The sequence below is a fragment of the Myxocyprinus asiaticus genome, chromosome 20, assembly GCF_019703515.2.
Source record: "Myxocyprinus asiaticus isolate MX2 ecotype Aquarium Trade chromosome 20, UBuf_Myxa_2, whole genome shotgun sequence".
In the NCBI taxonomy this organism is placed as follows: domain Eukaryota; kingdom Metazoa; phylum Chordata; class Actinopteri; order Cypriniformes; family Catostomidae; genus Myxocyprinus; species Myxocyprinus asiaticus.
The window spans coordinates 11417168-11437112 of record NC_059363.1 but is presented as its reverse complement, the minus strand read 5'-3'; the positions used below and the strand labels follow the sequence as shown (position 1 = coordinate 11437112).

Here is a 19945-nt window from a genome sequence, read left to right as displayed (position 1 = left end):
GCCCACAGTGAGCAAGCCAAAGGCGACTGTGGCAAGGAACCCCAAACTCCATAGTGTTAAAAAATAAATAAAAAAATTGACCAAATGTAATTAATGGTGCTGTAAGCGATTTTTCATGGAATGGTTTGCAGAAAATGTTCTTTCTCCCTGAAAGATATCCCTAAAATAAGTGTCCTGAGATTTCTCACCGGTCTCTGTGACAGCACTTGACTGTGTAAACAGCAAACAAAAATGTGACCGCGGACACATTCTTTGATCAGCCAATTAGAAGACTTTGATGTGCTTTCTGCCTGTCAATCATTTTGCACGTTCTCATAGTGTAGTAGTTGATGTAGATCATTCAGGTTTAAAGTTGGCATGAAACGGAAGTTGCGACCAACTTTACTTCCTTAATGTGACATATTTCTGAGTGAAACAAGAAAAAAAAATGTAGGCCGGGGACTTGAGTTTATCCATCAGTTGTTGATTGTATTGTCAAAAGTGGGCGTTGCATACCGGAATGGAGGAGGCAGATCTGAATGCGAGTTTGCAGTTGACACGCAGACTAACACACACCTTCCACCATGCTGCTTGTGCCAGAGCCAGTTACCAGGAAAACTAAGCAGCGATCTAAACAAACTAATGATCTAACAGACAACATTAATACATAACCAGCCCGTAAACGCACACAGCACATCATGATTTTTGCTTACGACAAGGCTGTAGCCATTGAGAAATGAGCGAATAAAGATCACAATATTACAACGTTTTGAATCACAATACACTAGATTTAAAGGGGGAAAAAAGAACACTTACTCATGCTGTACATCCTAAGATACCTCCAAAAGATGCCTGCATTAAAAAATATTAATTAACTCCAGCCACTTTCTCTACTCTGAAGCGATCACCTCTGGTAGCATTCACGCATTAAATGTCTCGAATACAACTGCAAATTCGTAATTTTTCCTCCTTCAAAATGTGAATTCAAGCCAGCTGGTCTGTAACCAAGGTAGTTTGGGGTAGGGAACAGGGTTTTGTTAGGGAAACAGCCAAAGAAACAATAAGACCAGTAACATGCATTAATAAAATAAACAGGGTCAATTTTGATTTCATGCCGACTTTGTCATATGCAGATTCATAACAGTTGTCAGCTAAGGATGCTATTTTGCTACTGTTGTGTGTAAACCATGAGAAGACACACTGCTGCTCTACTGTTCGGTGGCGGTCTCAGCACGATCTCTAGAAAGCATTTTTTTGAAATGGGGGGCGTGTCTAATTCAACGGCTTAGTCTCGTGGAAGTTAATCACTTAGAGCATCTTTAATACATTTCCCTAGTCTTATTGTGTATGATATTCCATTGAAAAAAAGTTTGTCTTAGTAATTTTCCATCAAAATATAATAACTTGATCAGCCTCTAAACGACTGTCCTTTTGGGCTGACATCATCGGGCCCTCCTACATTTCAACCACCTGTCATACAAAAACCACTTTTCACAACCTAATTAACTAACGATGGATAAAATCAAGTCCAGCTCAACATATTTTTCTTATTAAAAATAATTTCACTCTGAAATACACCACATAACAGAAGTAAAATGGGTTGCAAATGCAGTTTCATGTTGGCTTTAACAGCTGTGGACAAGGGGCCAGAGTTTCAGAAGTAGAAGCTACAGTCAAAAGACATTTTAATTGAACTCCATATATGAAAGCTGCAGTGTGTAATTTCCCATAAGTCCCCAAATGGAATTGCAAAAATAATGGTTTTCAAACAGATTCCAGAAAATTAATCATGGCGGAGTGTGAATAGTGAATTTCTACAATGGCATCTGTAACTGAAAACTACCGATTTTGAATGATGCTGCATCCATGCCGCTAGATGTCACTGCAAGTCCAAAATGACACAAACAAAAAAGTTACTGCGTGCACTTTTATATTGGAATATGAGAAATAATTTTAACATCAGAAAAATTGCATCAGCTTTTAACTTGCTTTTAAATGTAAACTGAACTCAAAACCATCTTACTGTATATACTGGTTTAACATGCAAGGGTGCCCGTGGTCAGGATAAGCCACAGCTATTACATGATAAAGTCACACTTTACTTGAGGACAAAAAAAACCTAACAGCACCCACTTCAAAGAGTACGACAACACGAGACAGTTTCTCTGCAATTGTTCAAAAGCACTTTATAAATATGACCGTTAACACTTTCCAGCCATGTGTGGTCTTACATGGTCGCATTAACTAAACCCGAGCTGAGAAACCACAGACCGGAAGCCATGCAGACTTAAGTATTCTCATACAAAAACAAAATGACCCTGGTTTTTCTCACCTGCAAAGTATGAATACAGCCCCAACTGGAGACTGTTTCCGACCACCTAGTTTCTTATGTAACAAACTGTTCTGAGAGGTATCTTAATGCTTAAAATACAAATAAGGGACTCTTTCCAAGGGCGGAGTAGTAGAAGATACCAATAATCCTCAATTCAAAGCAGACGATGCGTGAACTAACTGTAGAGCTGCTCTTTGGGAGAAACATGGTAGTTGATAAAGCAAGATGATCACAGACAACAGTTCAGCATTAGAAGACTCGAATAAGTTAAGAGGAAGTGATATCACTGCATGTAGAAAGCTTTCATGAGACAATTTTTGCATTTGCATTGCTAAGTGCTGGGAAATTTAACAAAATTTTAGGCAGGGCACCTATTACTCACTATTACAATTACATTTCTCAATGGTTCTTTGCTGAACCTGCTATTCATTAAGAATCATCTAAAAGGGTTCTTAAGTTAATTATATCTATGGTTGTTTCGAGATCTAAAAAGTTTTTGATTTTACAAGATTAGCGTATCAGACCCCATTTCCACCTGGAATTAAAGGGATAGTTCAACTACAAATTAAAATTCTCTCATCGTTTACTCACCCTCATGCCATCCCTGATGTGTATTACATTCTTCTATAGAACGCAAAGATTTTTAGAAGTATATCTAAGCTCTGTTGGTCCTCACAATGGTGACCAGAACTTTAAAAGGCCCAGAAGAAACAAAGGCAGTATCAAAATTATCCATAAGGCTCCAGTGGTTAAATTTATATCTTCTGACGCGATATGATAGGTGTGGGTGAGAGACAGGTCAATATTTAAATAATTTTTTTACCCAAAATCTACACTTTAACAACCACATTTTGCTGTGCTATTGACTTCACCTTCACATTTAGCCACCTGGTTGGGGCTGGTCAAAGGTGAAGATTGATAGTAAAAAAGGACTTAAATATTGATCTGTAACTTACCCACAGCCATCATATAGCTATCAGAATAATCATCCGATCACACAATCGAATTCGCACAAATGCAGAAGAACTTCACGGAACTTATTCACTAGTCTGATATCAACATGCATTAATAAAGTATAGGTACTCCATTAAAATATCTGAGAATTCTGCTCAAAACATCACATTTGTGCTTAGATTACATGCAAGTATATTTGGGCGAAAAGGTGTGCTGGTTGTATTACACTTTTAATTTTGTTTTGTTTTTTGGCCTGTTACCATGAAGCATACCACAGCACTGCTTGATTCTGAATGGTTGATGCTCTAAGGTGTATTATTGAATTATTTTTCAGTAACTGCACAGATATAAAGTAACTTGATCAGGTCTTGACTGCATTACAGTTCCATATCACGTCGACAAATAATTTCAGTTATTTCAAAGGACCGTGCTGCCTACCATAGCAAAATAGCCCAACAAAACACTTGCTAGGAAAGATTAATAGTTAATAAGGACTTACATTTTTATCTGTTTTATACCCAAAGCTATTACAACGCTTCAGAAGACATAGATTAAACCCAGGGCTGGATTGGTAATCTAGCATGCCGGGCATGTTCCCGGTGGGCCGATCAGGGTCGGCAACGAAATGGGCCGAATGAGCCATGATAAGCTGAAATATTCCTTTACGAACCTTTATTTTTAAAGTCAAAATGAAATGGCATTCACAACCAGTTTTGCTTCCGTGAGGTGATATTTCCGAGTGAAACAGTATATTCAGAAGTAAAACCTTTATTACATTACTTCTTTGTAATATTTAAGTAAGGCTGCAACAGTAGCCTAAAATAAAAAGAAAGTTGTTTCGGAGGCACAAAGTTTATAAATTATGATGAAAGATTACGAAAACATTTTCCATTTTCTTTGGAATAACACACACTGATCAATCATGCACTATGAGACTAGGAATATTAAATAAGTAGGTTGACATGCATGGACTTTGATTTCATGTTGACTTTAAAAGTGTAGCTACCAACTCACCAAGTAAACAGTTGAAGTCAGAAGTTTACATACACTTAAGTTGAAGTCATTAAACCTAATTTTTTAACAACTCCACAGATTTCATATTAGCAAACTATAGTTTTGGCAAGTCGTTTAGGTTATCTACTTTGTGCATGACATGAGTAATTTTTTAGTTTACAGACAGATTGTTTCACTTTTAATTGACTATATCACAATTCCAATGGGTCACAAGTTTACATACACTAAGTTAACTGTGCCTTTAAGCAGCTTGGAAATTTCCAGAAAATGATGTCAAGCCTTTAGACAATTAGCCAATTAGCTTCTGATAGGAGGTGTACTGAATTGGAGGTGTACCTGTGGATGTATTTTAAGGCCTACCTTAAAACTCAGTGCCTCTTTGCTTGACATCATGGGAAAATCAAAAGAAATCAGCCAAGACCTCAGAAAAAAAATTATAGACCTCCACAAGTCTGGTTCATCTTTGGGAGCAATTTCCAAACCCCTGAAGGTACCACGTTCATCTGTACAAACAATAGTATACAAGTATAGACATCACGGGACCACGCAGCCATCATACCGCTCAGGAAGGAGACGCATTCTGTCTCCTAGAGATGAACGTAGTTTGGTGCGAAAAGTGCAAATCAATCCCAGAACAACAAAGGACCTTGTGAAGATGCTGGAGGAAAAAGGTAGACAAATATCTATATCCAGAGTAAAACGAGTCCTATATCGACATAACCTGAAAGGCTGCTCAGCAAGGAAGAAGCTACTGGTCCAAAACCGCCATAAAAAAGCCAGACTACAGTTTGCAAATGCACATGGGGACAAAGATCTTACATTTTGGAGAAATTTCCTCTGGTCTGATGAAACAAAAATTGACATTTTTGGCCATAATGACCATCGTTATGTTTGGAGGATAAAGGGTGAGGCTTGCAAGCCGAAGAACACCATCCCAACCATGAAGCATGGGGGTGGCAGCATCATGTTGTGGGGGTGCTTTGCTGCAAGAGGGACTGGTGCACTTCACAAAATAGATGGCATCATGAGGAAGGAAAATTATGTGGATATACTGAAGCAACATCTCAAGACATCAGCCAGGAAGTTAAAGCTTGGTCGCAAAAGGGTCTTCCAAATGGACAATGACCCCAAGCATACCTCCAAAGTTGTGGCAAAATGGCTTAAGGACAACAAAGTCAAGGTATTGGAGTGACCTTCACAAAGCCCTGACCTCAATCCGATAGAAAATTTGTTTGACTCAAGTTAAACAATTTAAAGGCAATGCTACCAAATACTAACAAAATGTATATAAACTTCTGACCTACTGGGAATGTGATGAAAGAAATAAAAGCTGAAATAAATAATTCTCTTATTATTCTGACATTTCACTTTCTTTAAATAAAGTAGTGATCCTAACTGACCTAAGACAGGGAATGTTTTCTATGATTAAATATCAGGAATTGTGAAAAAATGAGTTTAAATGTATTTGGGAAAGGTGTATGTAAACTTCTGACGTCAACTGTAAAATATTTAACATAAAATATAAATATGACCTTCCAACCTTCTAAGAAACACCCCCTCCCCCCATCTAAAGGATGGTACAAGTGACACGTATTGGTAAATAATTGCATGACAATGGGCCCTCTGCCCGGGGCTTGACGGAATTCTATATTAATAGAAGCGGTGTGTATTATTCATAGGCAAATGACTTTGGTGCAATGGTCCCAGGCCAAAGGGAGTTCCATGCACTCCTGCTCTCAGCCCTGACAAGAAGAATACTAACAATACTGGACATGTGCAGGGCTGCCCGAGTTTACCACTGCCCACACTATCGCCCATTATAATAATCTATTCAAGGATTAAAGGGGTTTTATCTTGAAGCCCATGAATAATGAATGTGGAATTTCAACATTTAATTGCCCCGAATTAAATGATTCAAGATAATGTTTCTTTTATAAATTTGTAATGGGGCTTGGGAGGCAAAGAATGAAAAAATACTTTCAATAAAACCTTTTGTTCCCTCCAAATGAAACAAAGAATAAAAGGACAATGGACAAGTGCCCTTATGTCTTCTGATGGGAGTTAAAAAAAAAAAAAAAAAAAAAAAAAAAGACTCTCCTAAATGACAGTTAGACAGGTCAGTGATTTGAAGGAAGTACTCCACCTTATTGGTTTCAAGTGAAAAATGCACAGAACTTTAATCTCAGACTTGTTAATGTAGACAGATTCTAATGGCTCTATACAGTCTGTTGATGTACAGTACTACGTGTCAGTGCAATCCACAGTGTATCTCCTTAATGTCTAGATAACTTATTAAAGAATTGACAATATGTGTATTAAAGCTGTAAGCTTTCCGAAGCTATAAATCTATATACAAAGCAGCAAGAACAGTTGACAATCTCCCATACACTTGAACATCTTTTGAGAATCAACAAAAACTTTTAATGAACTTCAGTTGAGTATATTCAAGTCCAAAAGGACAACATGATGTTGAGACAATTTTGAGAAAAATCTCACAGCCCAATACAAGTCACTACTGTTGGATCATGTGACTGGGTAAAGGAGCATCGTGCTAAAATCAATTAAGAGACAAACTCCACGTTTCGTTATTTAAACGTTGGGTCTATGTTGCGGTGCGCACTTTATGTGCACAAGGACTTTATACTTGATAAATTTTTTCACATCTGGAAACCACTTAAATATCATTCTCTAAAGGAATAGTTAATCCAAAAATGAAAATTCTGCTATTATTTACTCACCTACTTGTTGTTCCAAACCTGTATGACTGTCTTTCTTCCATGGGATGAATGACAGCCTCAGTCACCATTCACTTTCAATGCTTGGAAGTAAAAAAAGATACAATGAAAGTGAATGGTGACTGAGACTATATTCTTCTTAACATCTTTTTGTTCCATGGAGGAAAGAAAATCATACGGGTTTGGAAAAACATGAGGGTTAGTAAATGACGACAGAATTTTCATTTTTGGGTGAACTAACCCTTTAAGTTGTCTCGCAGGCAAAGAAGTATTAAAACTAGTGTATATAACATACTCAAAAGTGAATAGTTTTTCTTTAACACAAACTTTAAACTACATTCACAGCTAGTAATCTTATGGTTACCAAAAACCTCTTATCTTCTGTTTCGGGTTAAAATGTCCATGTTCAAATACAAAACTAAAAATGTTGACTGGAATGCACCTACTATTCTCTGAATTGCACAAAAATATATATAAATGTTTTTTTGTTTTTTTTTGCGGCCTGAAGTCTTAACCTTTTTACTCAGGTAACAATCAGCAAGCAGCACTGTCAGTGATGGTATCCTCACGGATCAGTGTCAAAACATAAAAGAATAATGATTGTCAAGCAACACACTGACACATCAAGCATGTTTCTGGAGTGATCTAACAGTAATGGCTGTTTAGAGAGAAGAAAATTCCCTTTGTCAGCATTTTAGATGACTAAACAGCAACATCCTTGGCAAAGTTACCATGTTAAAGTCTTCAATATATCTTTTTCTTTAATTCTGTGAGGTCCAAGCGAGCCTTCATCTAAACAGGAGTCCATTACATGAAGTTTTGTATTCATTCTTACCTTGTTACTATGAACCCTTTCTGGCAGCATGAGCAAAGCTTCTACAGAAGAAACCAATGTGGCACTGATTAAAAACTCAAAACACAAAATAAAACAACAGGCTTCTTAGCTTGAGCTCATACTCCTTGCTTAAGCTGCATTTAATTAAAAAAAAAAAAAAAAACAACACGTAAATTAAACTGAAATCCTCTGCCATTTTTGTTTAGAAAGCTTTTTGCTCCTATATGTGAGTCTCTTTAACAAAATAAATAAATAGTAGGAACTGCAATTGCCACTGTGCTCTGGTTACGACTATTCGCCAGCTTCTTTCAGTTCATCTTCAGTTCGTTTGCTACTCAGGTCGTCTTGGTGTGCAGGGGTCTTCTTTACCCTCTCTCCAATGTCTTCTGGCACTGCATCATTTCCTGGTGAATCTTCTTGAGTACCATTGAGACCTTTACACTCCCCGTTAAGAACCGGGGTCTTAGAGGAGTCCAGACCGTCTGGTTCGGGATTGATTTCGGCCAGGCTCATCTCCTCCTCAACCCGCTCATCCTCTTCTTCCAGTTTGCGCAGGATGATGGGAAGTTTGGCGTCCGCGTTCTCCAGGAGGGCGATGTCGCTTTCTTCATACAGAGGCAGTGGGGCCCCCTCATCCAGTTGCTTTTGGAAGTGCAGGCGTTTGGTGCGACCACTGGATGCTGTTCGCTCGAGAATCTCTTTCTCCGCCAGGCGCAGTTTTATAGCTATGCGGGAGTGTAGGGTCAGGTCGGGCTTCTCTAGCATGGAGCGGTCCTCCTGACCAAGACAATAACAGAGATTTTGAATACATTATGACTGCTTGCAAATTAGCAGACCCATCCGGAATATACATACTTTATTCTTGTTTTCTATGATGTACAGCAGGGGTGGAGAACCTTTTTCCTATTACAAAATTATTTGCGGGCCATACAATTGCTTGCGATTTCTGATTGTGGGTTGAAATTACCATACACATTCCGTTACATGTCTTTCTATTATACAATATTTTGCGTTGTTGTTATTTAAAAATATTTTTAATCATTTTATTTTGACACTTTACTGAATCAAGGCCATTTTTTTTTGGTGCTTTTTTCTTTTTTATTATTTATCGTTGACGTTCCTCAGCCCTGATGTATAGGAACACTGAATTTAAGTATGGTAAGAGGAGTTAAACTGAGCTGCAAGTACAACACAATTGGCAGCGTAAAAACCTAATCAAATGAGTAAAATTTTTCAGTGACAAAACCAGTTGAAAGTACACCCAAAAAAGATAAGTCTGTCATAATTTACTCAACCTTTTCACTGACTTCAATGACTTCAAATCTGGGTTCTACTCACAACAACCCACTGTTAGCCTTCAGGTGACTTGGAATATGATGCACAAGCCACATTAACTTTTTTTATAACATTGTTGAGTCCTTTTTAAAGGGATAGTTCACCCAACAATGAAAATTCTCCCATCATTTACTCACCCTCATGATATCCCAGGTGTGTATGACTTTCTTCTGTTGAACACACTTGTAGAAAAAAAACACCTCAGCTCAGTAGGTCCTTAAAATGCAAGTGGATGCAGATCAGGCTTCTGAAGCTCCAAAAAGAACAGACAATCAGCATAAACATCATCCACACGACACCACCTGTTAAATGAATTTCTTCTAATGTGATGCGAAAAAGGTCAATATTTAAGTATTTTTTAACTATAATCCATCGCTTCCGGTAAGCTTCACAAGAGCGCCGAGTTCACGCGGTCTCTCCTGTGACACATTCGCGATGCCATGTTACGGACGTAATCACTCTTTCTTCTCTCGGTTGAGACATCCAGGATAAGCACATAAACGCACCATTGTGAGTAAAGAAACAGATGCAAATACAGATTTAAACCAAAACCAACAAAGCTTCTGTACAGCGTTCCTCCTACTCCATTGTAAAAAGGGCTGCTCTTCCGGGTATGTCTCACGTGCGGCAGTTCTCCTGTTTCTCACATGCTGATGCGATTACGCCACACGCGCATACCGTTGCTGATCAGAAGCGATGGATTACAGTTAAAAAGTACTTAAATATTGATCATTTTCACACCAAATGTGATCGTGTCATTTTAGAAGACCTTTATTTAACTGCTGGAGTCGTATTGATGACGTTTATGCTGACTATCTGTTCTTTTTGGAGTTTCAAATGTCTGATCACCATCCACTTGCATTTTAAGGACCTACTGTACTCAGGAAAGATATTCTTCTATTTTTGTTCAAATGTGGGCTAATTTGTGCACATTTATAACACAACCCTAGAGTAAAACAGAAGCGAGTGTATAGGAAAAACAGACCAAAGAAATTCATAAACATCTGGGATGGCATGAGGGTGAGTAAATGAGATCATTTTCATTTTTGGGTGAACCATCCCTTTGAGCTTTAAAGTGAGTCACTATCCACTGCCACTGTATTAAAAAGACGAACTTGGATATTCATTCATATTTTTATTTTTGTGTTTTGCATAATAAATAAAGTTACTTGGGTTTTGAACAACATTAGGTTGAGTAAATTGACAAAATATATTTTTTTGAGTGAGCAATTCCTTTAATAAAACTTTAACCAAAACCTTTTCCAGGCAATTGATGGCATTGAACTTTTGAACTACATTATTTTTTTATCCTATTTGAAAAAATATGTTCAGAGATTGTTTGATATAGTTTGAGCTCAAGCACCTCTGAAGTCGTCTTATAGGTTTTGAGCAGCAGTGCAGCCCGTGTTTCCAGGAACGTCCACAGCTTGATCTCATTCTCCCAGCTGACAGGGAATTCGGTGTTGCCCAGGGTGAAGATCTTATTGATGGCGTGGTCGCCCACCAGGTAATCCCTGAGTTCCTCTGCAATCAGAAACGCACACCTCTCTGGTCAAGTGAGAACTCTGCCATGCTAGTGCGCCGGCAGGTCTGATCAGCGGCGATTATGTAAGGTACAATTACACGGGTGCTAACGAGATGAAAGGGCTTTGCAAATGAGTGCTTCATGTGTGCACGCAGCTGAATCCTGTCACACCAGTAACATAGAAGCCCCCAGCACAGGGGCTTCACTTAAAAATTAACATAAAATGTCTGAATAATGTATCAGCTTAGACTTAAGAGGTCTTGCCAGAAGACACGGCCTTGCTTTATGGGATTTATGACAAAAACTTCTAGATAGATGCTTATACATATTTCACTGACTCTGGATCAGTTCTTATACACATCTGCTGGACTGTCTTAAATCAATAAAACACCTGCAGGACAATTGTTAAGGCTTTGTATCACTCCCTGCATCTGAAAATGCGTATTTTTTACTACACAGCATGCAAAATGCAGTACTTCAAATGAGTAGCATGTCGAATACTCAGTATTCATGACACAATACCCGGACGATGTATGCATCTGCTGAGATTCTAATTTGTGAAACCAGTCGATACTTTGGTATCTCATAAGGCCACGAAAGCTGAGGGGCCATCAGATTTAGTGAAAAAATAAAATAAAAATAAAAACCTGTGTGAGCCAGGTGTCTCTTTTTAAGTGTAAGTTCTCAAGGTATCAAGAAAGTTGTTCCTTGTGGTAAATTGAACTTGTCAAACAAAATCAGGGTAAACTGTTCTTGTTTTACGAAAAAGAACACATGGGTCAAAGGACAATGCGGCCTTGTGAATGCAGTATGGCAGGAATTGTATTCTGCCCTTCAAAGGCAAAATGCAGTAACTACACCTTGTGTTGAAATGTTAGGACCCACTTTATATTAGGTGTCTAACTACTATAAACTTAAGTGTTTGGATACAATGTACCTATGTACATACATGTTGTTGCATTGCATTACATTTGAAGTACCTACATTTAATAACATCTGAAGTTACACTGTTAACCTTATCCCTAAACCTAACTACGGATGCACCGATACGATACCTGGATCGGTATCGGTTTCATTACTGATGTTTTTAAACTATCGGGTATCGGTCCGACAAGCCCGATCCAAATCCGATACTGTGTGTTAGTCATGTTCGTTACTGTCAAGCTCCAAAAATTACATAAAAGAACCATAAAATCATCAAAGTTGTTCATATGACTCGTGCATTTTATTCAAAGCCACTTGAAGACGTGCGATAGCTCTGTGAATCGCAATAGGCTGTGTTTAATAAGTAAATATTATTTTAGATGTTATAGTAATATAGTATGCACGCGCAGTGCTAGCACGTTAGTGAGTGGTGCTGCTCTGTTGACACACTTAAACACAGCCCTGGGTGATTCACTCGCGGCTATTTTTAGCCTTCACGCAGTGCGTAATATTTGAGCGCTACTCACGAACAACATCTCAGATGTAGATGCTCAATAGTTCAGTTCACTTATAATATGCATTTAGAACGGCGCCAGAGGTGCATTTTTTCAGAATTTCAATAAGAATCGAATTAAACTACTGTGAACTTGCCTACAAACAGACACATACAGGACTTCCTGGAGAGTTTACAATGTCAAAATAAAAGCGTGAGGGTTTAAAAAGTGCACAATTTAAATATGTTACTGATGTATTTAAAATTACAATTAAAAGTCAATAATAATAATAATAAAGCAATTTATTATTATTATTGTCATCATTAGTATTTGTTTACAATTTATAACAATATTTAAGTTGAATGGGTTCCAAAAAATAACTGTGTGAATGAAATGTGGACTGATGTCTTACAACTAAATTGAACAAAAAAGAGATCTGAATCATTTAAAGTCCAAATGCAAGTTGAAACACTTTTCTACTGAAGACTTGACGATTGGAATTACTGTTAATTTTGCTGCTACATTATCCAGTATACTAGTTAATAATAAAGTGTTTCTTAATTAGCTATATATTTATATTGAAATAATGTGTAATTAGAGGTTTGTGTTTCTTTACATATTAAAGAGTACTCCCAATTAGTTCCACACAATAATGTAAAGATATTCTAAACTGATTATGCAAAAAAACACTACTGGTATCGGCTTGGGATCGGTATCGGCCGATACTGAGATTTCCAATATCAGAATCGGAAGAGAAAAAGTGGTATCGGTGCATCCCTAAACCTAACCCTACCGAAACTCAAACCCTCACCCTAAAACAAAACCTTATTCCTAAACCTACCCATACCTCAACCTCAGTGGCAGCAAATGTGAATCTTTTGAGAATTTTGCAGAAAATCATGTAGTTACACAATAAATACATTTTATTGTATGTATTTTAATGTTAGTACATAGTAGTTAAAGACACCTAATATACAGTGGGACCACAGTTTATAATGCACATTTGGCTGGACATTCCAAAAACTTTGAAGCCATTTTTCTCAGTTTCTGGGAAGAGGCATCTCACTTCCTGTTACGAAGCCCTGAGGTGGCCACTGCCAGGCCCAAGTGCAGAACCTGGAGGTACCAGGACAAGCGGAGGCACTTACCTTCAGTCATGCAGAAGACACGCAGAAAGGCCAGGAGCTGAGCGGATATGGGCGGCTCGCTGCAATGCAGGGCAAAGATACTGGACCTGCAGGAGCAAACAACCAGAGAGGGTTCAAAGCACCAGCTGACTCCCACCACCTACCTAAAATTAAACCCCAATTAACTCTAGCGGAATGGGCAGGTGCTAATGGAAGCCTCCTGCCTACACGCGACCGCAGCGTTGCTCCCCGTCGCATGACAACTGATTGATCCGAAGCGATGAGAGGCCACTGAACTTGATGCATTTTTAAAAACACGCTCAATCATTTATAATTTACCATTTAATTACTGGAGCATATCTATGGCCTCTTCCTGTCTGACTTGCGCTGGGATGAAAAGGAGCATTTAGGCTCTGACCTGAATCAAAAGGTAATTTCAGTTGGGCTTGTGTGGATTTTGTAGACCTAAAGGATATTGAACAGTGTGACAAAAAGTTCACTGTTGTAACGTATTTCACTACAATAAAAGAATTTAAGAGCTTCGGTAGCACTGAAAATCAACTGCACCAGGCAGATTATTCTTACAGCTGGAGTATTAATTTAAATTGTTTTAGGTTTTACCAAGGGTGAATTTAAGACAAATTTGAAAAAATTAATTTATAAAAGAGTACAAAGAATATCTGAAAGCCTTCTAAAATGAATGCAAAATAATAATAATAAAAAAAACAATAATACAATGTGCATTAACGATAAAACAAAATTAAAATAAAAGGAAAAATAAAAATAAAAAAGATTGTTGCCTTGCAGTTCTTTAGCTCAAAAGATATGCATTAAAATATTTAAGAGTCCTGGTTTTATGAACATTTTTCAGTCTTAAGTCGCCTTTTCACTGTCTGCAACATTCACATAGGACTGTCGTATTTCTCCCCCTAGTGGCAGTCATGATGAATTGTCATTTTGCTCACAATGGGTTTTGTTCTTTAAAGGAGAAGCTACCAAAGGTTTACCTCAGAATGACATTACCATGTGTTGATTTTGTTGAGCAGACGAATTAATTCAATAAAATTCAGGATTAATATTCACTCAGTATTATTAACAGTATTATTTATCATTATTCCTGTTTTTATAGTTAATATTATGATAATTAACAGCAACAACAGCCCTAATTCAGCAAATATGAATCAGAAATTCATAGATGTGATTTTAAATATATAGGTTGTGTGTGTGCGGAAATAAATGACACATGTACACATTTAATCACACATTTACTGTAATTCCATAAGCTTTTTGTGATATTTGCAATGTAAACAATCACTTCTGACTTCTACATTATTAATTGTCCAAAATACAGAAGTAGCAGGCATTTAGAAAAAAAGTTTATGACAAAATCTATTGATATTTCTCACTTTGTGCTGCTAGTTTTGCATGAATACATCACTTCCGGTCGGGCGGTCACATACGGTCTAGTCGCACGAGTTGAAATATTTTAACGCAGCGGATGCTCAAATCGGATACGAAATGTCGCATCCGGACACAGTCGGAACCTCACGCAGCCCCTGTGCGACTCTCCATTGGAAATTAATGACTTCCAGTCTATCGTCTGTCGTTTACCAGATGCAGTAAAAAGGCGGCTTCAAGGCAATTCACACCTAACACATTCTTGCGGCTAAAGTAAAAAGCTAGACGCAATGAACAGAACCCTAATCACATAAAAGTAATCCATAAGATTCCAGTGGTTAAATCTATGTCTTCAGAAGCAATATGATAGGTGTAGGTGAGAAACAGGTCAATATTTAAATCCTTTTTACTATAAATCTCCACTTTCACCTTCACATTCTTCTTTTGTTTTTTGGCGATTTACATTATTAGTGCATATCGCCACCTACTGTTTAAAGTCAGTTACATCTGAGATGGCATGAGGGTGAGTAAATTATGAGAGAATTTTCGTTTTTGGGTGAACTAGCCCTTTAAAAGTTGAAGTTCTTCAAGACTTAAAACAGCATCTAAAAAACATGCCGCTCCAGTGTGAGACACTGAAAAACAGCGAGATGCGGAGTAACATTTAAAGACGTCCTTCTAGCGCACATTTACACTGAAAAATAATTGAAAAACAGCAGACTGAAGCAAAAACGTGTTCGATGTGAACAGCCCCTTAATTGGTCAAACTTTATCATTGCCAAAAATTCTGCAGGGCATTGCAGTTCTGCTTCATCGGCAGCAGAATTATGGAGTGACCAACTCAGCAAAATCACAAAAAAAATTAAAATAAAATAATAGGCAAAAAGAAAGTGATGTCAATGCTGTCAAGGGTACTCACACAGGAATGCCTGCACGTGCCAGAACCTCTGCCTTCATGGCGTACAAACGCTCACTCTTGCTCACACCCAACTTGATCTTCACACGGTCATGTGCGTTGTCTTCAAAGAAGAAACCGTTGTGGATCACAAACTCAGCATTGGATCTTGTACCGTAGAATATGTAGATCTAAGAGAAAGAGCAAGGCAGGCAGGTTGTAAGGGGGCTTATTTGGGCATAATTATAACACAATACTAGAGTAAATCATAAGCGAGTGTATAGGCAAAACAGACTGGCAGATAGACTGTTCTGTAAAAACAGACCAAAATAGTTATGACTCATACTGCAATAAAGAGATTTTTGTCCAATAAAATGCTCTCTAGCATCAGAAAATCCCTCACCCCGATACCACATGCCACCAAGCAACTAGCAAATCATGGTTCATGGCTGTGATGTAAAGCATTTGCAATACAGAAATACATCTACACTGGAAGGAAAGAAAACTGGGTTGATCAAGCCATTTCATGCATTCTTTAAGCTCAGGACTAAACTTTACATGAACACAAAGGTCGACAGGATCAGAAGCAACCTGTAATATTACCCACTGGCAAATCAGCGCCAACAACACCATGCTACACTACCACCTTTTCAAACACCACTCACGTTTTCCTGTCAACAGAACATCCTCAACATTTCCAGATAGTGCTGTGCAGAGAGTGTGAGGGAGAGAGATAAAGCAAAGAGAGAGAGCGGGCGAGAGAGGATCACAGTTCAATCCTGTTCTCAGCCTCTCCACATCGAGTTCCGGCCCAGTGCAAAATCAGCAGCAGGAATCAGGGATCAAACAGCTCTGTACAGAGCGTCGCTCCCAAAACGGCCCCCTCTTATCCCCCCCAACCCGAGTCAGAGTCCCATACGCCGGCCCCCTTACTCCTTTCTTCTTCCACAGGCTGTCTCTCTGAATCTTATCAAATAATTCACATTCTGGAGAGAGAGGGGGGCAGCGGAGGTGTATAGCTGGCCTGTCACTGTGTGCCCAGCACATCTGCTCTCCCCATGGCTGGATCTGAATGCCTCTTCTCTGATATTACCCCCGGGCCTTCATAATGGCCGCTGGCTGATAAATGCATCACAGAGTCACAAGCACAGAACAATAGTGCCGGGTGAAAGTGTGCAAATGGAAATCGAAAAATGTACAAGAGTGTTAGGTGAACAGGGCGTTGCGCAAAATTCATCCATCTCTCAATTCTGTCCTTTACACAAAATGTTGTATGATACTTTAAGAGATTTCTGCTGGAAAGATCAGTGGCCAACCCTAATTGTGACCAAGAGCTGTTGTAAGGTGTCGTGGTACTCACCTGTTCGCCCTCTTTGTAATCTTTGAGAGCTACGCATTCGCATCGGTCATCTTCTAGGTTGTAGCCAGTCGTAATCTAAAACAGAAAAACAAAAAAGCTTGTTGATTCCCATAAGAGGGATGTTATATGTTGAAGTACACTACCAGACAAAAGTTTGGACATGCTTGACTAAATTTGCTTTTCATTATCTTAACAACATTTTGATCTAAATGCTTATGCTTCAATGATTGAAATTAGTTTTAAAAGACAAATATAAATCATCTCTACCTATAAATTTCTCTATAAACCTGACAATTTTTTTTTTTAAAGGGTGGCTACTTTTAAAAAGTTTTTTTGGTCACTACACAATTCTCACACTTCCATAACTTTCTGCTTATTGCTCCAATAATATGTATAAAAGCTTTAAAATGTTTAATTTAATAACTTTGGAACCAAAATTACAAGGCTATTTTGTGATGCACTCAATAGTAAATGTGGGTGTCAGAAAGATTAAATGAAACAAAACAGCAGGACAAAACAAGCAAATAAGTGATGCTTAATAGTTACAGAGCCAAGCCATTAAAATAAAGCGCACCTTAATAAATACAATCTTTCATTATTAAATCTCTGAAAATGTTCAGAAATCAACTAAATCAAATAAACAGAGCAAATGATATGAAAACCTCTAATATACTACAAATAATATGTTTTTATTAAACCTTAACCAGGGGATTTTCAGAAAACAATTTCATTACATATTTTAATGACTCTGATTTTCTATGCATATGATAATTTGAAACAAAACTTCATTTTAAGATATAAGTGCATTACACAGTCATATACACACAGGCGATATATTGCTCTGTGGCAAGAGCCAGTGAGTGCAATCAAAGACAAATTATCCAAATAAATATAAAAAAGCCCTTGGGATCCAGGCATAATCTACCGAAAACCACATTAGATTTTGTACTGCCATACCTTAAAAGTGACATGCAGGAATATATTGGAATGGTTTAACTGAATTTCTTATTTAGGCAAGAGACTGTGTACTAGAAGGGCTTGGTTCCAAAACATTTAGCCTTCTGCTGACCATTTTTCTTTTTTTTTTTTTAATGGGGAATTCTGCTGTGTGTGTGTACTGAAACAGTGCTCTCGACTCACCAGGCCGTTGGTGTGGTTGCACATGTCCCAGAGTGGGATGAGGGCCAGTGTGACCCGACTTCCGTCTGCTGTGGGAATCTGGTTTTGACGGGTCATCACAGAGGACACGGCCCACCTGATAAACAAATGACTTTCCTTTATCATATATAAAGTTGGTTTATATGGTATCTCCTGCAAATTGTGTATATAATAATGTGAGATTTCTGTACCATTTCATATTATTCTGCCTGTATTTAATGCTACTAACATTGCGGTTCAAGCTTAAAATTACATTTGCTTTAAAATAAAAAAATAATATATATCTATATCTATATATATCTATATATATATCTATATATCTATATATATCTATATCTATATACAGGTGCATCTCAATAAATTAGAATGTCGTGGAAAAGTTCATTTATTTCAGTAATTCAACTCAAATTGTGAAACTCGTGTATTAAATAAATTCAATGCTCACAGACTGAAGTAGTTTAAGTCTTTGGTTCTTTTAATTGTGATGATTTTGGCTCACATTTAACAAAAACCCACCAATTCACTATCTCAAAAAATTAGAATATGGTGACATGCCAATCAGCTAATCAACTCAAAACACCTGCAAAGGTTTCCTGAGCCTTCAAAATGGTCTCTCAGTTTGGTTCACTAGGCTACACAATCATGGGGAAGACTGCTGATCTGACAGTTGTCCAGAAGACAATCATTGACACCCTTCACAAGGAGGGTAAGCCACAAACATTCATTGCCAAAGAAGCTGGCTGTTCACAGAGTGCTGTATCCAAGCATGTTAACAGAAAGTTGAGTGGAAGGAAAAAGTGTGGAAGATAAAGATGCACAGCCAACCGAGAGAACCGCAGCCTTATGATTGTCAAGCAAAATCGATTCAAGAATTTGGGTGAACTTCACAAGGAATGGACTGAGGCTGGGGTCAAGGCATCAAGAGCCACCACACACAGACGTGTCAAGGAATTTGGCTACAGTTGTCGTATTCCTCTTGTTAAGCCACTTCTGAACCACAGACAACGTCAGAGGCGTCTTACCTGGGCTAAGGAGAAGAAGAACTGGACTGTTGCCCAGTGGTCCAAAGTCCTCTTTTCAGATGAGAGCAAGTTTTGTATTTCATTTGGAAACCAAGGTCCTAGAGTCTGGAGGAAGGGTGGAGAAGCTCATAGCCCAAGTTGCTTGAGGTCCAGTGTTAAGTTTCCACAGTCTGTGACGATTTGGGGTGCAATGTCATCTGCTGGTGTTGGTCCATTGTGTTTTTTGAAAACCAAAGTCACTGCACCCGTTTACCAAGAAATTTTGGAGCACTTCATGCTTCCTTCTGCTGACCAGCTTTTTAAAGATGCTGATTTCATTTTCCAGCAGGATTTGGCACCTGCCCACACTGCCAAAAGCACCAAAAGTTGGTTAAATGACCATGGTGTTGGTGTGCTTGACTGGCCAGCAAACTCACCAGACCTGAACCCCATAGAGAATCTATGGGGTATTGTCAAGAGGAAAATGAGAAACAAGAGACCAAAAAATGCAGATGAGCTGAAGGCCACTGTCAAAGAAACCTGGGCTTCCATACCACCTCAGCAGTGCCACAAACTGATCACCTCCATGCCACGCCGAATTGAGGCAGTAATTAAAGCAAAAGGAGCCCCTACCAAGTATTGAGTACATATACAGTAAATGAACATACTTTCCAGAAGGCCAACAATTCACTAAAAATGTTTTTTTTATTGGTCTTATGATGTATTCTAATTTTTTGAGATAGTGAATTGGTGGGTTTTTGTTAAATGTGAGCCAAAATCGTCACAATTAAAAGAACCAAAGACTTAAACTACTTCAGTCTGTGTGCACTGAATTTATTTAATACACGAGTTTCACAATTTGAGTTGAATTACTGAAAT

General features: G+C 38.1%; 1 protein-coding gene across 4 annotated transcripts in view; it reads right to left on the bottom strand.

Annotated features, from left to right (window-relative positions):
* Positions 1–3922: 3922 nt before the first annotated feature.
* Positions 3923–19945, bottom strand: part of LOC127411566 (actin-histidine N-methyltransferase-like) — a 41243-nt gene continuing 25220 nt past the window's right edge. For all 4 annotated transcript variants that reach the window (XM_051647253.1, XM_051647257.1, XM_051647256.1 and 1 more), the window contains 6 exons: positions 18048–18162; positions 16908–16982; positions 15572–15738; positions 13276–13361; positions 10548–10708; positions 3923–8626 (listed from right to left, as the gene is read on the bottom strand). In XM_051647253.1, the coding sequence (XP_051503213.1) occupies positions 8141–8626; positions 10548–10708; positions 13276–13361; positions 15572–15738; positions 16908–16982; positions 18048–18162 (1090 nt within the window). In that variant the 3' untranslated portion in view covers positions 3923–8140. The remainder of the gene's footprint in view (positions 8627–10547; positions 10709–13275; positions 13362–15571; positions 15739–16907; positions 16983–18047; positions 18163–19945) is intronic.